We start from the raw sequence: 20,614 nt of genomic DNA, 5'->3' as shown, positions 1-20,614 counted from the left end.
TTCTCAAAGGACCGACCATATCCAAACCCCACACTGCAAAGGGCCAGACGAGTGGTATAGTCTTCAAAGCTGACGCGGGCTTGTGTGACATATTGGAGTAAAATTGGCATCCCTCGCACTTGTCGACTATCTCCTTCGCCATTTCATTCGCTCTTGGCCAATAAAATCCGGCTCAGTATGCTTTGGCCATGATGGTCCGAGAGGACGCATGATGGCCACAGGTCCCCGAGTGGATGTCATCAAGGATTATTCGACCTTCCTCCGGTGTTATGCATTTCTGACCAACTCAAGTCGCGCTTTCTCTGTACAACTGTCCTCTTATCACGGTAAAGGCCTTAGATCGACGGACCATCTGTCGAGCATCTTCTTCGTCCTCCGGGAGTTCTTTCCTCAAGATATACGCGATATATGGTACTGTCCAATCGGGAGTGATCACTAAAACTTCCATGATCAGGTCGACCACCGCTAGGACTTCAACCTCAGTCGGGTCCATGACACTCTTAGGTTGCGGGGCTTCATCGGTAAAAGGATCTTCTACGACTAACGGAGTGTGGATGTGTTCCAAAAACACATCACTGGGGATAGCTTCTCTCTTGGATCCTATCTTCGCCAGATCGTCAGCTGCTTGATTTTTCAGTCGGGGTATGTGGTGGAGCTCTAACCCCTCGAACTTCTTTTCGAGCTTCCTCACCGCATTGCAGTATCCAGTCATGGCTGGGCTTCTAACATCCCACTCCTTCATCACTTGATTGACCACCAAATCTGAATTGCCATAGACCATAAGGCGACGGACGCCGAGTGAAATGGCCATGCGTAATCCATACAAGAGTGCTTCATATTCTGCTTCATTGTTGGAGGAATCAAAGTGGATTTGGAGCACATATCTGAGCATGTCTCCTCGGGGGGAAACCAAAACGACCCCAGCACCAGAACCATTTAACATCTTAGAGCCATCAAAGAACATGGTCCAATGCTCCGAGTGGACTTGAGTCGGCTGTTGTTGCTCAATCCACTCGGCAAGGAAATCTGCTATAGCCTGGGACTTAATGGCTTTCTTTGCCTCGAATTTGATATCAAGGGGAAGGAGTTCAATTGCCCATTTAGCCACTCGACCAGTTGCATCTCTGTTGTGCAGAATTTCTGACAATGGTGCGTCGCTGACGATTATAATGTCATGATCAGAGAAATAATGAGCAACCTTCTTCATGGTCATGTAGATCCCATATACGAGCTTCTGATAATGAGGATATCTTTGCTTCGATGGGGTCAAAACTTCACAGAGATAATACACTGGGCGCTGAACTTTGAAGGCTTTCCCTTCTTCTTCCCGCTCGACCGTAAGTACTGTACTGACGACTTGTCCTGTGGCTGCAATATAAAGCAACAGAGGCTCTTTGCTGATTGGAGCAGCAAGCACCGGCTGGGTGGAGAGCAGAGTTTTTAACTCGGCAAACGCTACATCAGATTCTGGAGTCCACTCGAACTTGTCTGCCTTCTTCATCAGTCGGTAAAGAGGCAACACCTTTTCACTGAGGCGGGAGATGAATCAACTTAATGCGGCCAAGCATCCAGTAAGCTTCTGGACGTCGTGCACACGCACAGGGCGCTTCATTCGGAGTATGGTACCAACTTTTTCTGGGTTGGCATCGATTCCTCGTTCGGAAACGAGAAAACCAAGTAACTTTCCGCCAGGTACTCCGAATGTGCACTTTGATGGACTGAGCTTGATATCATACCTCCTGAGATTGGCAAATGTTTCAGCTAAGTCAGTCAATAGGTCGGAACCCTTTCGCGACTTGACCACGATATCATCCATGTATGCTTCCACATTCCGACTGATTTGAGTGAGTAAACACTTTTGAATCATTCTCATGAATGTGACTCCGGCATTCTTGAGGCCGAATGGCATGGTGACATAGCAGAAGCACCCGAATGGAGTGATGAAAGCTATTTTGATTTCGTCGGGCCCATACAGACGGATCTGATGATACCCGGAATAAGCGTCTAGAAAAGACAATCTCTCGCACCCTACGGTCGAGTCGACAATTTGGTCGATGCGAGGGAGAGGAAAATGATCTTTCGGGCAGGCTTGATTGATATGTTTGAAATCAATGCACATACGAAGGGAATTGTCCTTTTTGGGAACCATGACGACATTGGCGAGCCACTCGGAGTGGTATATCTCTCGGATGAACTCTGCTGCAAGGAGTCGAGCCACCTCCTCGCCAATGGCCTTTTTCTTCTGAATGGCGGACCGTCGAAGATGTTCCTTAACAGGTTTTGCTTTTAAATCGACTCTAAGGCGATGCTCAGTCAGTCCCCTGGGAACACCCGGCATGTCAGCTGGCTTCCATGCAAAGATGTCCCAGTTCTCATGGAGGAACAGGATGAGCGCTTCTTCCTATTTAGAGTGGAGTGTTCTGGAAATATGGGTCGGAGCTGCATTGGGGTCAGTCGGGTGGATATGAACTGGCTTCGTCTCACCGGACGACTGAAATGCTGACTCTGTTGCGGGCTTCTTGGCCCGCAGTAAATCACTCGGATCTGCATTCTTCTTGTATTCCTCTAGCTCTACCACTGTTATCTGGTCATCCGCAATCTTTGAGCCTTTCTGAAAACACTCTTCCGCTTTCTTCCGGTTGCCAGTGATGGTGATCACGCCTTTGGGGCCAGGCATCTTTAACTTGAGGTAAACATAGCATGGTCGAGCCATGAAGCGGGCGTAGGCTGGTCTTCCCAAAATGGCGTGGTAGGCGCTCTGGAAATCCACGACTTCGAATGTCAGCTTCTCTTTGCGGAAATGTTTCGAGTCGCCGAACACCACATCCAGAGCTATTTGGCCGAGTGACTCAGCCTTCTTTCCTGGGATGACTCCGTGAAAACTCATGTTGCTGGAACTGAGTCCGGACATCGGAATGCCCATTCCCTTGAGCGTCTCCGCATACAGTATATTCAACCCGCTGCCGCCATCCATCAATACCTTCGTCAGTCGAGTGCCCTCGACGACTGGGTCGACCACCAGCGCTTGCCTCCCAGGGGTGTCAATGTGAGTAGGATGGTCAGACTGGTCGAAAGTAATGGGAGTTTGCGACCATCTCAGATAGTTTGGTGTCGCCGAAGCGACCATATTGACCTCACGGTTGATCACTTTCCGTCGACTTTTGCTCTCTACATCAGCAAAAATCATCAGAGTGGAGTTGACATGAGGGTACTCTCCATCACTGTCCTCCTTGTCCTCAGCCTTGCCCGACTCCTTCTCCTTATCTTTCGGCTGTTTCCCTTGAAACTGCTAGATTAAGACCCGACACTGGTGAGTGGTATGCTTTGGGTAGATGAAGTTACCCTCTTTGTCTTTCTTCGTGTGGATATGACACGGTAGATCCATCACATCATTACCTTCCTTATCTTTTACCTTCTTGGGGTTCCAAGATCCTTTGGGTTTCCCTTTGAATTTGCCCTGAGTCACAGCCAGAGCCTCTCCCGGAGCTGCTGGCTCGGCCTTCCGCTTTTGCTTCTGACTGGAGTTTCCTTTATCTGACTGACTCGGCTTGTACTTGCCGCTCCGGAGTCGGTCTTCTTCTTCGCCGTTGGCGTACTTGGTGGCTATTTCCATCATCCGACTCAGGGTCATATCTCCAGTTCGACCAAACTTCAGGCTCAACTCTCTGTTCTTGACACCATCCTTGAAGGCGCAAACCGCTTGATGGTCTGACACATTCTCTACAGTATGATGCAAAGTGATCCACCTCTGGATGTAATCCCTCAGTGTTTCACTCGACTTTTGTACACAAACTTGCAGCTCAGTCAATCCGGCAGGTCGCTTGCAAGTTCCCTCAAATGTCCTGATGAACACTCGAGAAAGATCTTCCCAGGTGTAAATGCTGCTAGGAGCTAACTGATTCAACCACGCCCTGGCCGAACCCTCTAGCATAAGTGGAAAATGTTTCATGGCCACCTCATCATTACCGCCACCAATTTGAACAGCCACTCGGTTGTCTTCGAGCCAAGTTTCAGGCTTAGACTCTCCGGTGAACTTACTCACCCCAGTCGCCAACCTGAAGTTGGGGGGTATCACTGCGGCTCTGATCGCTCTGCTAAAACATTCTGGACCTGAAACGTGGACTCGGCTGCTTGTGGGCACATCTTTGTCATGACCGCCTCTATGAGCTCTGTTTCGGTCGACCAAGCCTTGCACGATGATGGATCTCGCGTCAAAGCCTGGCTCTCTGGGGTCGACTAGAGCTCTCCTCCCAACACTGAGCTGGCGTCTGTTATCTTGCTGCCGATGGACGTTAGACCCACTTCTCGGAGGAGGAGTGGGCACTCGACGCCTGTCATCACGATCAAATCGATCATCGTAGTGGTCCCACCGGCCTTCACATCCCATGCGCCTCGGAGGCGACCTTGGACTGTGAGCCGACTGAACAGTGTTCGCAGCGACAGATCGACTGTGAATCCTGTTGCGCGACTGTGACACAGCTGAATTCTGATCTCCTGCCGCCCGAAGCAAATCTCTGATCTGCATCAAGCCTCTTCCAGCCTCTGATTGAGAGGGCTGAATTGACTCCGCTATGCGGGCTGCAGCTGCCAAATTTTGAATTGGGGTTCGATATACCTGAGTTGGTTGCGGAAAGAGCTGACGTCGGTTGGAGTTGGTCACTCGTTGACGCGCACGCTCGTCGAGTGCTCGCTGGAGGTTCTCCAGTCGAGTGCGTTCAGCCAGGTTGGCTAAACGCGCCTCTTCCAGGGCCCGAGCCTCAGGAGTTTCTCCTGCAATGGGAGTATGCAGGGCATCCATGTTCCGGCGACAAAGTTCTTCCCTCTGCTGGGAAGTGAGCGGCTCGGGTTGGTACTCTTCATGGGCTTCAGCAGGGTCGTCCTCGCCGTCCATCCCATCGCCGCGGGGGAAACCGGGAGGACTACGGGGCCTGTTGACCATCAGGACCTCCGCCGCTGGATCACTGCTATCGCACTCGGGTGCAGTCTCTACGGAGCCAGTCGACAGGTCGAACAGGCCGTAGAGAGATTCGTCGGGCTCAATCGCCGCGACTTGGGTGGTGGCCGATTGGCGAGCCACTGCGTGTCTCACCCATCGCTGGAGCCTCAACCGTCCGGAGCGCTTGCGCTGGCGGGAGACAGGGAGGGAGGACGACGCAGGAGTCGACCGGTATTGGGTCGACGGCTGCCGCAGCAAGACGCCGCGGACACACACCCGAAAGTGCGTCGCCCCGTGGACGGGGAGCGCGTCGATGTCGAGTGGTGCCTCCTGGAGCCAAGCGGAGTCGTCGGCGATAAAAGTGAGCGCACCGAGACGGATCTCGTGGCCCTCGACCAGAGCTCCGCTGGAAACCATGATGAAGGCGATCGGACAAATTGCAACTTCTCCAAAAAAGTCGCTAAGACACCTGCCCCACGGTGGGCGCCAACTGTCGTGGTTCTAAGTCTGACAGTAGAATGGGGGGTAGGTATGGAGAGGCAAGATCCTAGCTATGGAGTAGTTGTACAAACGAGTGTTTAGCGAGTTCAGGCCCTTCTCCGAGGAAGTAACAGCCCTACGTCTCGGAGCCCGGAGGCGGTCGACTGATTTCTGTGTATCTGAGTTACAGGGGTGCGAACCCTTCTACCAGTGGAGGGGGGTGGCTTATATAGAGGACGCCAGGACCCCAGCCATCCCACTTAGCAGAGGATTAAAGTACATTAAGGCCGGGCGTTACTGGTAATGCTCTACTTAAAGTGTCATCATGGCCATTAAGACTACTTAATTACAGACCGTTTGGATGCAGAGTAGATCCTAAACTCCTGATGGTCGAGTGGGTCTTGATGGTCGAGTGTCTTCAGGTTTGTCGAGTGTCTTCCAGCCGGTCGAGTGGAGTCTCTCTTGGTCGACTGGAAGGTAACTTCGTCTAAGGATGTCCTTGGGCATGGTATCCTAGATAGGTCTATGACCCTACCCTAGGTACATATCCTCATCAGTCACCACAGAGGCGAAGCGCTCAAACCAGGCGCGAGCGGCCTGTTTGAGACCATAGAGGGAGCGGCGAAGTCTACAGACCATACCATCAGGATCATAGTACCCTGGTGGTGGCTGCAAATAAACCTCCTCACGCAACTCGCCATTGAGAAAAGCATTCTAAACATCAAGTTGAGAGATAGACCACTGACGAACAGAAGCCACAGCAAAAAGAGTGCGGACAGTGGTCATGTGGGCCACAGGAGCAAATGTCTCAGCATAATCACGCCCCTGCTCCTGCTGAAAACCAAGAGCCACAAGACGAGCTTTGTAGCGCTCAAGAGAACCATTGGAGCGAGTCTTAATCTTGTAGACCCACTTGCAGGTGATGGGACGAACATCGGAAGGAAGGAGAACCAGATACCATGTGCCAGAGCGCTCAAGAGCAGCAAGCTCTTCGGCCATCGCAAGCTTCCATTTAGGATGAGTCATGGCAGTTCGATAGGAAGTGGGCTCAGCAATAACAGAGAGACTGTACCGACCAGGGGAGTAGCGATCAGGCGCGGCCGAGCACGGAGGTTGTGAACCGGGGGAGGCGTGAGAGGAGGTGCACCAAAAGTGGAAGGCTCGTCAGAGGAGACATCCTCAGTACGAGATCGACGAGTATAGTGGAGAGGAAATGGTGAGAGAGGGCGACGGACTAGAGATGATGGTGGAGATGTGGAGGAGGAGGATGGAGAAGACAGGGTCGGTGGTGAATGAGAAGGAAGGAGAGGTGCCGGAGGAAGAGGTGACACATGAGGCACACAGTAGGGTGTATCGGGAAGGAGAAGGAAAGAAAGGTCGTCCATAGAGAAACTCGAGGAAGAAGAACGTGGGAAGTAAGAACGAGACTCGTCAAAAGTCACATCACGCGAGATGCGCAAGCGACGACCCACAAAATCCCAACATCAATAACCCTTGTGCCCATCACTGTAGCCAAGGAAAACACACTCAACCGACTGAGCAGTCAGTTTGGTGCGTTCTCGGGGGGCAAGAAGAGCTGAGTAGTCAGGAGAGCGACCAGTGAGACACTCCATTGGAATACCACCCTGCAGAGCATTCGATGGATGAATGTTGATGAGATAGGTAGATGCAGAAATAGCCTCAGCCAAAAAATAGGGTGGAAGGGAAGTAGCAATCATCAGCGCATGAGCCGTCTCAAGTAAATGACGATGCTTTCGTTCGGCAACGCCATTCTGAGCATGAGCACCAGGACAAGAGAACTAGGGAAGAGTACCCTGTTCCGCGAGAAAACCACGCAACAGCTGAGAGATATACTCTCCAGCGGAGTCAGCGTGAAAAGTACGAATGGGCGTGGCAAACTGGGTGTGAACCATGGCAGCAAAACATTTGTATATAGGGAGAACCTCGCTATGAGATTTCATGAAGTAGAGCCAAGTGTAGCAAGAGAAATCATCAATAAACAAAAATAGTAGCGATGACCACCTTTTGAATCAAAGGGAGCATGACCCCAGACATCAGAATGAACTAAATCAAAAGGACGCTGAGATACAAACTCACTAGTAGGATAAGGTAATTGAGTCTGTTTGCCAAGTCTGCAAAGATTACAATGTAAGAGACATCTCCAGATACAAACCCTAAGAGGCCCTGACGAACTAAAGTAGACAAGCGAGAGCCACATATATGACCAAGGCAATGATGCCACTGCTGGAAGGACGCAGACGAAGAGGCAGCAAGAGCATGAGAGCTGGCAGAAGTGGTGGCAACGGAAGAAACACAAAGCCAGTCAACCTCCCAAAGGCTCTCTGACTCACGGCGCTGGGGGCCAGCACCAACCAAAGCCTTGGTGCGACGATCCTGAATGGAGCAAGAGTCGGTATTAAGAATGACACGACAACCAGAATCAGTAAGTTGGGTAGCGGAAAAAAGATTCATGGTAAGGCGAGGAACATGTGAAACACTCGGAACAGAAAAAGATGGAGTGGAAAGAATACCACGACTAGCAACAGGAAGAGATGTGCCATCGACAGTAAGAACATTGACAGGCGAATCAAGTGGTCAGAGAGAGGACAACATGGAAGAATCAGAAGACATATGAAAGGAGGCTCTAGAATCCAGAACCCACGAAGATGTACCTGACTGTATAGATGCCGGTGGTGGTGAGGAAGGGGATGCAGTCACAGCAGCAGCAGAAATAGTCGACGAGGAGCCTGAGGAAGCAAGAAGACGCTTGAGGCGAACAATGTCCTGGTCAGTGAGTGACAGAGTCGAGGAAGACACAGGAGTCCCGCTGGAGGAGGAACGCCTCTGGTCTCGCTTCTTCTGGCGACAATCAGACTCTGGGTGACCTGGCCGGGAGCAGTAACCATAGACGGTGTCACGACGTGATGTGCCCTTCTCAGCATAAGGAGGACGGCTCACCCCCCTTGGAGGAGTAGGCAGGAGCGGCAGAGCAGTGAGGCGAGCAAACGACACAGGAGCCTGGGCGGCCAAAACTGACGGAACCAGAAGCAACCCAGCAGAGCGAAGGCGGGTCTCCTCAGCACCAAGCTCAGCCAGTATCTCTGAGATAGGAACACGACCACGAGCAAGCAAGTGAGCACGTTGAGGCTCAAACTCAGACCGGAGACGAGATAAGAACTCATGGACCCGCTGAAACTCCAGATCAGACCGGGTATTCTGACAGCAAAGACAGGTTCCACAAACAACTGTCCGAAGAGAGTCAAGCTGGCGCCAGATGGCAGAGCACTGGGAATAGAATTCATCAACAGAAGAATCACCTTGCTGGAGTGCGTGCTCCTGGCGCACCACAGATAGGTAGACAACATCACTAGAGGGCTGATAGCACTGACAGAGATAAGACCACATCGCTGCAACTGTGCCAAGTCCCATGAACTCCTAAGCAAACTGAGGGAGGACACTCGCAGTGAGAACAACAGTAGCGCGAGCATCATCATTGCACCACTGAGTGTAAGCTGACAGATCATCCCGGTACACAGAGAGAGCATCAGAATAAGCAGATACCTGCTGATCATAAGCATCAACCGCATCATCATCCAGAGCCTTGGTATCATCCCGGTCAGCCTGAGAAGCACAAGCAGCAAGGACCGGCGGCACTGGTGGGATTGGGGCCACTGGCGCAACCGGGCATGGCAGACAGGGGACCTCCCCAGAGAGAACACCCCATAGAAGGAGTCCACACATATGGATGCGCATGAAGCCCACAAACTCAGCATAGTTGGTGCCATCAGAGATCACCGAGCACCGAGGGACCGCCACATAGCCCGAAGAGGATATGAGGAACTCACTCTGCCCCTTTTTTTTGAAGTCAACGGACCCAGAAGAACTCGATCTGGATCGGGATCAAGCGGGCTCGAGGGGATCGAACACCCACTCGATGGATCGAGCGCCCGCTCGTGGGAGGAGCTGGAGAGAGCGCTCGCTCGCGGGAGGGGGATCAAGCCAAAGGGGATCGAGAGCCCGCAGCTCCCGCAGCGGCCGGGCGAGTAGCAACCAAGCGGGCAGCACCCGCAGCACGGAGGAGGCGAGAAGAGCAGCGGCCGCAGCAGCTATACAGGAGCCGGGCGAGGTGGGCCGGACAGAGCTGGAGCGGCCGGGCGAGGCGGCGCAGAGCAGCGACCAAGCAGGGCAGCAGCTGGAGAGGAGCAGTAGGAAACGGCAGCAACAGCGACAACCGGACAGAGCAGCGGCGGACGGGAACTGGACGGAGAGGCAGCGGCTAGATGGCCGGAGACAACCTGCGGCGGCCGGGGGCAAGTAGGCTAGGATCGAGATGCACGGAATTGCGACGTGCGGGAGGAGGGGGCTAGCCTAGCAACTGATACCATGTTGGAAAATGAGCAACTACATTCACAGGAGGGCCAAAGTCCAATACATATACATGTGTATGGTAAAGTGCAAAAGACCCCTTATACAATGGGGATAAGCCGAAAAGGGTTATACACACGGAATACCCAAACGTTGCTCAAGTTCATGTACTAGCTACCTACCATTTTAGACTTTTGAGCAAGAGACCCACCCCGCCGCCCGTGTTGACCAAGTTCATGGACTGTTGAGCATGTCCATGTGGAGCTTCCACTGAATCTGTCGACGTCATCACTTGCCTCCTTCGGACCACCATCCACCATACCAATTCAAAGACGTCTTCGGTTGAGTAAGTATGTTTGCCCATGGCCATTGCTACCCTACGTGCCACCTATAAATAATGTATAAGGAGTACTATATGGTAAGATCGACAGAGCCATGCCAAGCCAACTCAAAGATATCATACTCAGCAACAAAGAGTTGCTATAGGCCAAAGCCCTTGCCGACCCGGCACGAAAAGCTAGCACGTGGGAATGGGTCCTTCTGCACCGGGCGAGAAAGCACACGCCGTGTGCCTGCCGGCGCCCTTTCAGGGGCACATCATCCCCATGCTCGACCTGGCCAAGATGCTCCACGCCCGCGGCTTCCATGTCACCTTCGTCAACACCGAGTACAACCACGCCCGCCTCGTCCGCGCGCGGGGCGCGGCCGCGGTGGCCGGCGTCCCGGGTTTCCGCTTCGACACCATTCCGGACGGCCTGCCGCTGTCCGATGACGACGTCACGCAGGACGTCGTGTCGCTCTGCAAGTCCCTCACGGAGACCTGCCTCGGGCCCTTCCGCCGCCTCCTCGCGGAGCTCAACGACTCCGCCACGCCCATGGGCCACCCGCCCGTGACCTGCATCGTCTCCGACAACGTGATGGACTTCTCCATGGAAGCGGCCAGGGAGCTAGGCCTCCCCTATGTCCAGTTGTACACCTCCAGCGCCATCAGCTATGTCGGTGTCCGCCACTACCGCCTCCTCTTCGAACGTGGCCTCGCACCGATCAAAGACGTCGAGCAGCTGACGAACGAGTACCTTGACACCCCGGTGGAAGACGTGCCGGGCCTGCAGAACATGAGGTTCGGGGACTTCCCGTCCTTCATACGCAGCCCGGCCCCGGACGACTACATGCTGCATTTCGTGCTCGGGATTGCAGAGCGCGCGGTCGGCGCGTCGGCGATGATCGTCAACACCTTCGGTGACCTTGAGGAAGAGGCGGTGGCGGCCATGGAGGCGCTCGGCCTGCCCAAGGTCTACACCATCGGCCCACTCCCTCTGCTTGCGCCGAGCTCAAGCATCTGCATGAGCTTGTGGAAGCAGCAGGAGGAGTGCCTGCTGTGGCTCGACGACAAGGAGCCCGGCTCCGTCGTGTACGCGAACTTTGGCAGCATCACCGTCATGACCAACGAGCAGCTGGTGGAGTTCGCGTGGGGGCTGGCCAAGAGCGGCAGGCATTTCCTCTGGATCATCCGTCCCGACCTCGCCAAGGGCGACACCGTAGTGCTCCCATCGGAGTTCTCAGCCGAGACGGCGGAGCGTGGGCTCGTGGCGTCCTGGTGCCCGCAGCAGCAGGTGCTGAAGCACCCGGCCGTGGGCGCGTTCCTGACGCACAGCGGCTGGAACTCGACGCTTGAGAGCATGTGCGGTGGCGTGCCCGTCATCAGCTGGCCATTTTTCGGGGACCAGCAGACCAACTGCCGGTACCAGTGCAACGAATGGGGCGTCGGCATGGAGATCAACAGCGACGTCCGGCGCGACATCGTCGCAGACCTTATCACGGAGCTCATGGAGGGGGAGAATGGGAAGGTGATGAAGAAGAAGGCACAAGAGTGGAGGGAGAAAGCGCTCAAGGCGACTAAGCCCGGCGGCTCGTCTCACCGCAACTTTGATGAGCTGATTCGCGACGTGCTCGCTCCTAGCCGCTCTGGGTAGTGTACCTGCTCTGGGTAGTGTACCTGCTCCTAACCGGTTTTGAGAATATTTCGATAATCTCAGCAAATTAGTGCCCAATAAAATCAAATAAATTTTGAATTAATTTTTTTTCCAGAATAAATGTAATTGACCCGTGGTTTTGCAATTAATAGTTCTTGTCCTGGTGGCTCGCCCGCTTCGTTACTTCCTACTCCCTCCGTTTCTAAATATTTGTCTTTCTAGAGATTTCAATAAGTGATTACATACAGAGCAAAATGAATGAATCTACACTCTAAAATATGTCTATATACATCCGTATGTGGTAGTCCATTTGAAATCTTTAAAAAGACAAATATTTAGAAACGGAGGGAATAGATGTCGATTCTAAACAAGTACCTCGCACATGGACGAAACAGCCACTTACCATTGCATCAAGGCCTGTGAAGTACTCCCTTCGTCCCAAAGTAAGTGTCATAGATTTAGTATAACTTTAAATAAAATTATACTAAATCAACGACACTTATTTCGGGATAGAGGAAATAGTAATGGTAGCCTATACATCTTATTTGAACCTATCCAACGCTTAAATCCAAGTTCGGTTGAATTTGTTTGGATGGTAACAATAATTGTCAAAAGGGAACGCAAAAGCCGGAAACCAGTCCGTTTTCGTAAATACCGAACAGTAAAACTAACTTGACATGCTCCACGATGTACATCGCTTAGTCGACAAAACTCATAAATCTTTTATACCCCAACCAAAATAAGTAGATTTTATGACGAGAGACAGACCAGCGCGTTTGTAACTATAGGAGGGTGAGCGGAGGTGTGAGTGGGAAGAGTTATCCCGGTTTTAGGGAGGCGTCAGTGTTTATGCTTAGCAATCCCATTCTTTTGGGGCATGTGGTATGCCGCACGGTGTGAGATGCCAACACGTCAAAATTATTCATGGAGATGATTACCCCCTTCCCCAACCTCCGCAATCGGATTGGATATCATGAACTTTTGTAATGAGAAAACGTTTGACCTGTGTTTGGAAGGTGTAAAGTACTTGCTCAACATCTGATTTTTGTTTAAGAAGATGAATTCATGATAATGAGTTAGTAAAAAATTCAAAAAAAATCTGATTTTTTTTTGGTGCAAACATTGAAAAAAGTTCTTAGCGCTCACAAAAATTTATCTATCACGAAATACCATTTGTAGAACTCGTAGCAAAAAAAAGCAAATCAATGCTCCAAAACTGTAATTTTTGAAAACAATTTGGAGAGTTGATTTTTTTTGCCATGAATTCCAGGAATGTGTATTTAGTGATGAAATTTTGCAAGCACTGAGAAGTTTTTTCAATGTTTGCACCAAAAACATTTCAGAATTTTTTTGAAATATTTTCAGTTTTCTTTCTTCGGATTTTACTCTTCATCACGAGCAGAAGATGACTTTCGAGTTGATCCCCACTACTTTTAATTATCTTAACATGTACTATGCCAAGCACATGACACCTCACCAAAGGCCCACAACAACGTGCATATAATTTTTATATTATATGATGTTACTTATATTTAATTTTAAAAAATAACTATATAACAACCAAATACAATATATGATATGCATTTTCAAGTTTAGTTCATAACCCCTCCGTCACATACTATATGATGTTATTTCATCCAGTATGTTAGTAAACCGAGTAAAATGCACGGAACCACCACATTAGCGTCATAGCTCTCGGAAAACCACCAGTTTACAAAACATGACACTTTGCACCACAGCGAAGAATTGATAGTGGCAAAAAACACCGATTCGTTTTCTGAGAGCGTTTTGGCGTGGGCAATCACTCACGGGCCGACAACGGTGACGGCGAAGCACTAACGGCCGTGTCCGCATCAATTGGGCTGGCCCTCACTCCAATCCCTAGCCGTCTATCTCCTTTCTCTGGCGGGCAGGAGGGCGGTGGGGGCGGCTTCTGATCCATTGGCAAGGGAGTGGTGGGGAGCAAGGTGTGGTGAACATATCCAATCACCTTGGCTGGTTGACGTGGCAGGGGGCAACCGCGTCGAGGAGGAAGATTGTTCAATTATTCTTGGTGGAAAATTAGTTGATCTGTTGTCAAATGGTGCTGGTCCAGCCCTCGGTGAGCTGCTTCCCTCTCTCTAGTAGCAATTTTTTCTTGACCAGATGTGGAAACAACTGTTTGCTGTAATTCTAGAAAATTTTGTTGTTCACTAAATATTGTTGTGAACTTATGCAATTAACTAAGTATTGTTGTTTTTAACTGCACAAAGTTAACTCAATCTAGCTCTCTTACTGAACCTAGGTGTTAATTGAAAGTAGTTAACTGAATCTTGCTCACTGTGACTGAAGCTAGGTTAATTCAAACACCAAGATTCAGTTAATTGTGACTGAAGCTAGGTTAGTTGAAGGTAGTTAACTGAATCTTGCTCACCATGACTGAAGCTAGGTTATTTCAGATACCAATATTCTGTTAACTGAATCTTCCTCACTATGACTGAAGCTAGGTTAATTCAAACTAAAAGTTTCAGTTAACTGAATTGAATGCAGTTAACTGAATCAAATCACAACAAGATTCAGTTAATTGAATTGAATGCAGTTAAGTGAGTCAAATCACAAAACATTCGGTTAACTGAATTGAATGTAGTTAACTAAATCAAATCACAACAAGATTCAGTAATTTAATGTAGTTAATTGAATTTGCTCACTATGACTAAAGCTAGGTCAATTCAAACAGAAGCTAGGTTAATTCAAACACCAAGATTTAGTTAACTGAATCTTCCTCACTATGACTGAGCTAGGTTAATTCAAACTACAAGTTTCAGTTCACTGAATCAAATCACAGCAAGATTCACTTAACAAAAACTTGCTCACTATGAATGAAGCTAGGTTAATTCAAACTAAAAGATTCAGTTGACTGAATCAAATCACATCAAGATTCGGACTGAAGCTAGGTTAATTGAAACTACAAGATTCAGTTCATTGAATCAAATAATAGCAAGATTCGGTTAATTTTAGGGTTTGTAGATGGTTAATTATTGTAGGGTTAGTTATTTCACTGATTGATAGATGTAGTAGAACTATTCTTGTGGGCTGAATGAAACTAACACTAAATTTCACTACTTAATTTTGTAGGGTGTTGTGCAGTATGCATGAGTTAATTTTGGGTTGAGTGATGCAGTGGACAAGTTGACCACATAAGTAGTGAGTCAGTGCAACAGAGTTTAAGTGATTTGACTAATGTGAAGTGTCAATAGGTGTGCTCAATTTAATGTTCAAATTGTCCCTAGCTAGGAGAGAACTTGCATATTCAGACTTGCAATGTTCGAACTTTATTTCAATCAAACTATACTGATAGGAAAGAACTACAGTAAGCTGACTAAAATATGTCAGTTAACTGTGGTTTTGTGACATTTTATCTCATTCGCCGAAGGATCCACGCGTCGGCTCAGCGTTGAGACAGATGCCATCCACTCATAGTTCAGGAGACGCCTATGATACGTCGCCACGTGGCAAGACCCAACAGTGGCCCATTCTGGTGAAAAAGGTCGGCCCAGTAAAAATTAGCAAGCCGACCCATATAAGTTCTACTTGTGTCAGGTCCATCTAAGCCCACGACCCATACGAGATATGCCAATTCGGCGCGTCAACGGCCCATTAAAGATTTGACACTATTGCAGCCCATCGTCAGCCCGTTAACAGCCCACTATATATTTGTGTTCAATATCGGCTCAATGTGGTTTCGGCCTGTTAATGGCCCATTCAAGGGATGGGCCAATTTTCAGGATGTACGTCTTTCGGTCTTTGAGCGACCCATTTAAGTGTTGGGGCAATTTACGGCCCGGTGTGTCTTTCAGCCTATTAACGACCCATAAATGAGTTGTGCCATTTGCAGTCGGACCTGAGTTTTGGCCTTTTAACGGCCCATGTCCTTCATGGTCCAATACCAGCCCGGTTTCTCTTTTGGCCTGCTAAAGACCCACAACACAGTTGGGCCATATACAATTTTTAAAACTCTAGAATGAGATTTTTAAAATTTTGAAAATAAAGGGCTCCATAGAGCTCGGCCTCCGTTTAGCATTTCCGATAGATAGATAGATAGATAGACTTTTGAGCGAGTAAAGGTCCACCCCGCCGCCCAACATGTCCATGTGGAGCTTCCACCGGAAGTTTTCATCCTCAATCGAAAGAGATGTATCAATAAAGAAAGGGAAACCCTTCGTATCAGTAGTCTGACTCTGATAACAAACATCCGTCAGACTGGCCGTGGTCCCTTGATTTTATTTGATCAGGCGGCCTATATTTGTATGGTTCCCATCACTAACGCTGTAATTTAACCTCAAATTAATGCTAGAATTTAGCCTTTCCAAGCAAATCTAGCCTGCTCGGCCCACCCACCCCACCCCACCAGTCTCGTATCACATGGGCGAGCCGATCCAGTCCCGAGCTTGCTGTAGTACCTGCTCACGGCGACGGCTACCTCCGCCACGACCTGCTCCGCACCACAGCTCCGCGACGGCTACCTCTTCCACGACCAGCTCTGCACAAAGGCTACAGCTGCTCCACGTCGCCGGTGCTGCGTCCCGCTCCCATCTACTTCGCCGGAACACTGCTCTCACCAACCCCCGTCGCCGCCCCGCAACAACGCCGTTTCGGAACCGCAAAGAAGTTGCATGCGCATCCTAGCCGTCGCCTGGTAAGTACTCAGCCGAACTAGGTTTGTTTCATCTCATGTTTGGTTTCTTTTTAATCGGTTGATTTGATTTGTTACTGTGGATGCAAGTGAGGACGCAGTTTTTTTGAGCACCTGCACCCAGGCCCATCTAACTTAGCTCTTCAATATTGCTTTAAAATCTGTGCGACACAACTAACATTCTACATGTAAATTTTTCTTTTTTCTTTCTCTCATATAGAACATGTCTTGAATCTAAAACTTTGCAGCACACTAAAGCTTCCTGACTAGAACATGAGATAAAACTTTCATATTTTTTGGTCCGACATAAATACTAAAAATAAGATTTTTTTTAACAAAACAAATCTTAATTCGTATATTTATGCTGGACAAAAAAATCTGGTAGCTTGATCCTAGATTGTAGATAGAAAGCTTTGCTTCGATGTGGAAGTTTGAAGTTCAAAACATGTCTATGTGAGAGAAACAGAAAAGAGAAATGTACTTGCACGAATCACAATGCGGAAAATGGATGACCAGGATAGATGGGCCTGGATGCAGGTGCTCTAAAACATATTTTCGGTGGATGCTATGCTGGCTTCGATAAATTTTCTTGAGTGAATCTGTTATATCCAATTTATAGTGGACCATTATTGAATCTAGCAATTTTGGTAAATTTCTTATGAAGAATTGCAGATCAGAGTAATACTATGATTCACAATTTGGGTGATAATATTAGTTTTTGACAAGATTTCAATTTTTCATGTTTCCATCCAAGTTTAGATCTGTTCCCAACTTGTAGGTTCGTGCTTCTCAGTTCTGTTGCATCTAAATTGCTATATAGATGCTTCTGGAGTCTTTATGTTTTGCTTCCAAATGCCAAAACACCAAATCAATCTATATGTTGGTGAGTCAAAACTCAAAACAGACATCCCCTTGGTGGCCAAACATTTTTAGTTTTGCTTTAATTCTATGCTTCAATTTGAACCCATGTGTATAGTATATGTTCTATATATATCTTGTATATAGCATATTTTCATCTAACCAGCAACTCGAACTTCAAATATGACACTCATTTGCTGCTACTAAATTCTTCATTCAAATATGACACTCATTTCCTAGTACTAAATTCTTCATTTTTCTGCTTCTCCTACTTATAACCATAGAAAAAGTTCATGCACCCATATAGTACCACATCTTTGTCTTCGTTGTAGGTGCTTTGCTTCTATACATCCAGCTCACAATCTTTATCTTCGCTGTAGGTGCTTTCCTTCCACAGTTCAACCAAATTCTATAAACTTTTTGGAATGTAGGTGTTCGAACCATCTGTGAGTTCTGCTCGGCGCCGACCTTGATAACACGGTGGCCATAGCCTCATGCTATATGTGTGACATTTACAGTGTTGTGGAAGACACAAATGAGCCAATGGCCTTGCCATGCCCTGCGAGGAGATTGTGGGTGGAGAAGATTTAGAGGCTAGTGACGATATTGTCCACAGAAGAGACAATGTGCTAGCATCTGGCTCAAGTTTAAGAAATTTTTGATTTCTTTGGATGCAAATTATATTACTATTTTGGAAGCAGATTCTAATATCTCTAGAAGCAATGTCTGATTGATGGAAACAACAATATGTTTTTGGTTGGGGGCAATTCCATGTTACACTTGACACCAGTGGCAGAGGTACAGGGTGGCCAGGGTGGGCTGCGGCCCACCCTGGGATTTTGGGTCCGTTTATATACCTGTGGATTTTTAACTGGTCCAGAAAAAAATCGGCCCAATAACCATACCGATTGATCCAGTAACGCAGCCACGTCCCATCCGGTCTCTCTCTCTGGACGTACGAATATCTAAAAAACTTCCCTCTCGTTAGGGTTCCTCTTCCTCTCGCCGCCTCTGGCGACGTTGAGAATAACTCCTTCCCTCGCCGCCGTTTCGTCGGGATTCCCCACTCGGGCTGATTCAGGGGCAGCCTGGTGCTGCCGCCCGGCCTTGGTGGAGGGCCTGAAGGACGTGACGTTAGGGTTTTTCATCTGCTAGGGTTCCACGGCGGGGGCAACAAGATCGATCAGTGAGATCTCACCAATGGCGCAGAGATCGGGTTCGGCTGCGGATGGAAGCAAGGGTGGCAACCTTGACAGGCTGATGCAGGAGCTCGCCCTGAAGGAGGACGATCTGGATGATGTCGTCTTTGAGGAAGACGACGCACCTCTGGAAGAGAACCTCCGGTGGATGATCTTGTCCCGTGTCCATATGGACAAGTCTTTCAGCACATATTGGTTCTTTCGTAACATGAAGTCAGCCTGGGATCTAGCAAGGGGAGTCAAGATCAAAACCCTAGAAGACAATTTGTTTATCATGCAATTCAATTGTCTAGGGGACTGGGAGAGGGTAACCCAGGGAGGGCCATGGCACTTCCGGGGGAATCCGGCGATCATTGTCCCGTATGATGGCTACTCCAAACCTACATCCATAGAGCTTTTTAAGTTTGAGATATGGGCAAGAATCATTGATCTCCCAATTGCATACCATGGAAAAGTGAAGGCTCTGGCTGCTAAGATCGGCGAGTTTGTTGACTCAGAACCATCTTCCTTTAATTTTGAAGGGAATTTTTGTTGGGGAACGTAGCAGAAATTCAAAATTTTCTACGCGTCACCAAGATCAATATATGGAGTAATCTAGCAACGAGGGGAAGGGGAGTGCATCTACATACCCTTGTAGATCGCTAAGCGGAAGCGTTACAAGAACGCGGATGAAGGAGTCATACTCGTAGCGATTCAGATCACGGTTGATTCCGATCTAAGCGCCGAACAACAACGCCTCCGCGTTCAACACACGTGCAACCCGGTGATGTCTCCCATGCCTTGATCCAGCAAGGAGAGAGGGAGAGGTTGGGGAAGACTCCGTCCAGCAGCAGCACGACAGTGTGGTGGTGGTGGAGGAGCGCGGTACTCCAGCAGGGCTTCGCCAAGCACTACGAGAGACGAGGAGGGGGAGAGGTAGGGTTGCGCCTTGGGAGAGAGAAACTCATGTTTTGGGCAGCCCCAAAACCTCCACTATATATAGGGGGAAGGGAGAGGGGGAGGCGCCCTAGGGTTTCCCCTAGGGGGGCGGCGGCCAGGGTAGATGGGATCTCCCCTTTGGGTGACTTGGCCCCCAAGCCAGGAGGTGGGAACCCTAGATGGGGCGCCCCAAACCCCTTGGTCACGTGGGAATAGGCGAGGGTGGCGCACAGCCCCTTAGTGGGCTGGTTTGCCCCCTCCCCTTGGCCCATGAAGCCCCCCCCCCCAACACTTGCCGGGGCTCCCGAAACACCTTTCGGTCATGCTGGTCATCACCCGGTACCTCCAGAACACTTCCGGACTCCAAAACCCTTCGTCCAATATATCAATCACCTTCGGACCATTCCGGGACTCCTCATGACGTCCGGGATCTCATCCGGGACTCCGAACAACATTCGGTAACCGCGTAAATACCTTCCCTATAACCCTAGCGTCATCGAACCTTAAGTGTGTAGACCCTACGGGTTCGAGAACCATGCAGACATGACCGAGACAACTCTCCGGCCAATAACCAACAGCGGGATCTGGATACCCATGTTGGCTCCCACATGTTCCACGATGATCTCATCGGATGAACCACGAGGTCAAGGATTCAATCAATCCCGTATACAATTTCCTTTGTCTAGCGGTATAGTACTTGCCCGAGATTCGATCGTCGGTATCCCGATACCTTGTTCAATCTCGTTACCGGCAAGTCTCTTTACTCATTCCGTAACAGATCATCCTGCGATCAACTCCTTGATCACATTGTGCACATTATGATGATGTCCTAGCGAGTGGGCCCAGAGATACCTCTCCGTCACAGGGAGTGACAAATCCCAGTCTCGATTCGTGCCAACCCAACAGGCACTTTTAGAGATACCCGTAGTGCACCTTTATAGCCACCCAGTTACGTTGTGACGTTTGGTACACCCAAAGCATACCTACGGTACCCGAGAGTTGCACAATCTCATGGTCTAAGGAAAAGATACTTGACATTTAGAAAAGCTTTAGGATACAAACTACACGATCTTGTGCTATGCTTAGGATTGGGTCTTGTCCATCACATCATTCTCCTAATGATGTGATCTCGTTATCAATGGCACCCAATGTCCATGGTCAGGAAACCATGACCATTTGTTGATCAACGAGCTAGTCAACTAGAGGCTCACTA

The 20,614-nt window shown here is 49.3% G+C and overlaps 1 protein-coding gene across 1 annotated transcript; it reads left to right on the top strand.

Annotated features, from left to right (window-relative positions):
• Nucleotides 1-10,219: 10,219 nt before the first annotated feature.
• LOC119324255 (7-deoxyloganetin glucosyltransferase-like) lies at nucleotides 10,220-11,909 on the top strand. The gene has a single exon (XM_037598018.1). It carries the CDS (start codon nucleotides 10,312-10,314, stop codon nucleotides 11,752-11,754), a length of 1,443 nt encoding a protein of 480 aa, XP_037453915.1. The 5' UTR covers nucleotides 10,220-10,311; the 3' UTR covers nucleotides 11,755-11,909.
• Nucleotides 11,910-20,614: the final 8,705 nt, after the last annotated feature.

The sequence above is a fragment of the Triticum dicoccoides genome, chromosome 6B (genome assembly GCF_002162155.2).
Source record: "Triticum dicoccoides isolate Atlit2015 ecotype Zavitan chromosome 6B, WEW_v2.0, whole genome shotgun sequence".
Classification (NCBI taxonomy): domain Eukaryota; kingdom Viridiplantae; phylum Streptophyta; class Magnoliopsida; order Poales; family Poaceae; genus Triticum; species Triticum dicoccoides.
Note: the sequence above shows the minus strand (reverse complement) of the source record. Positions and strands in the feature narration are given on the sequence as shown.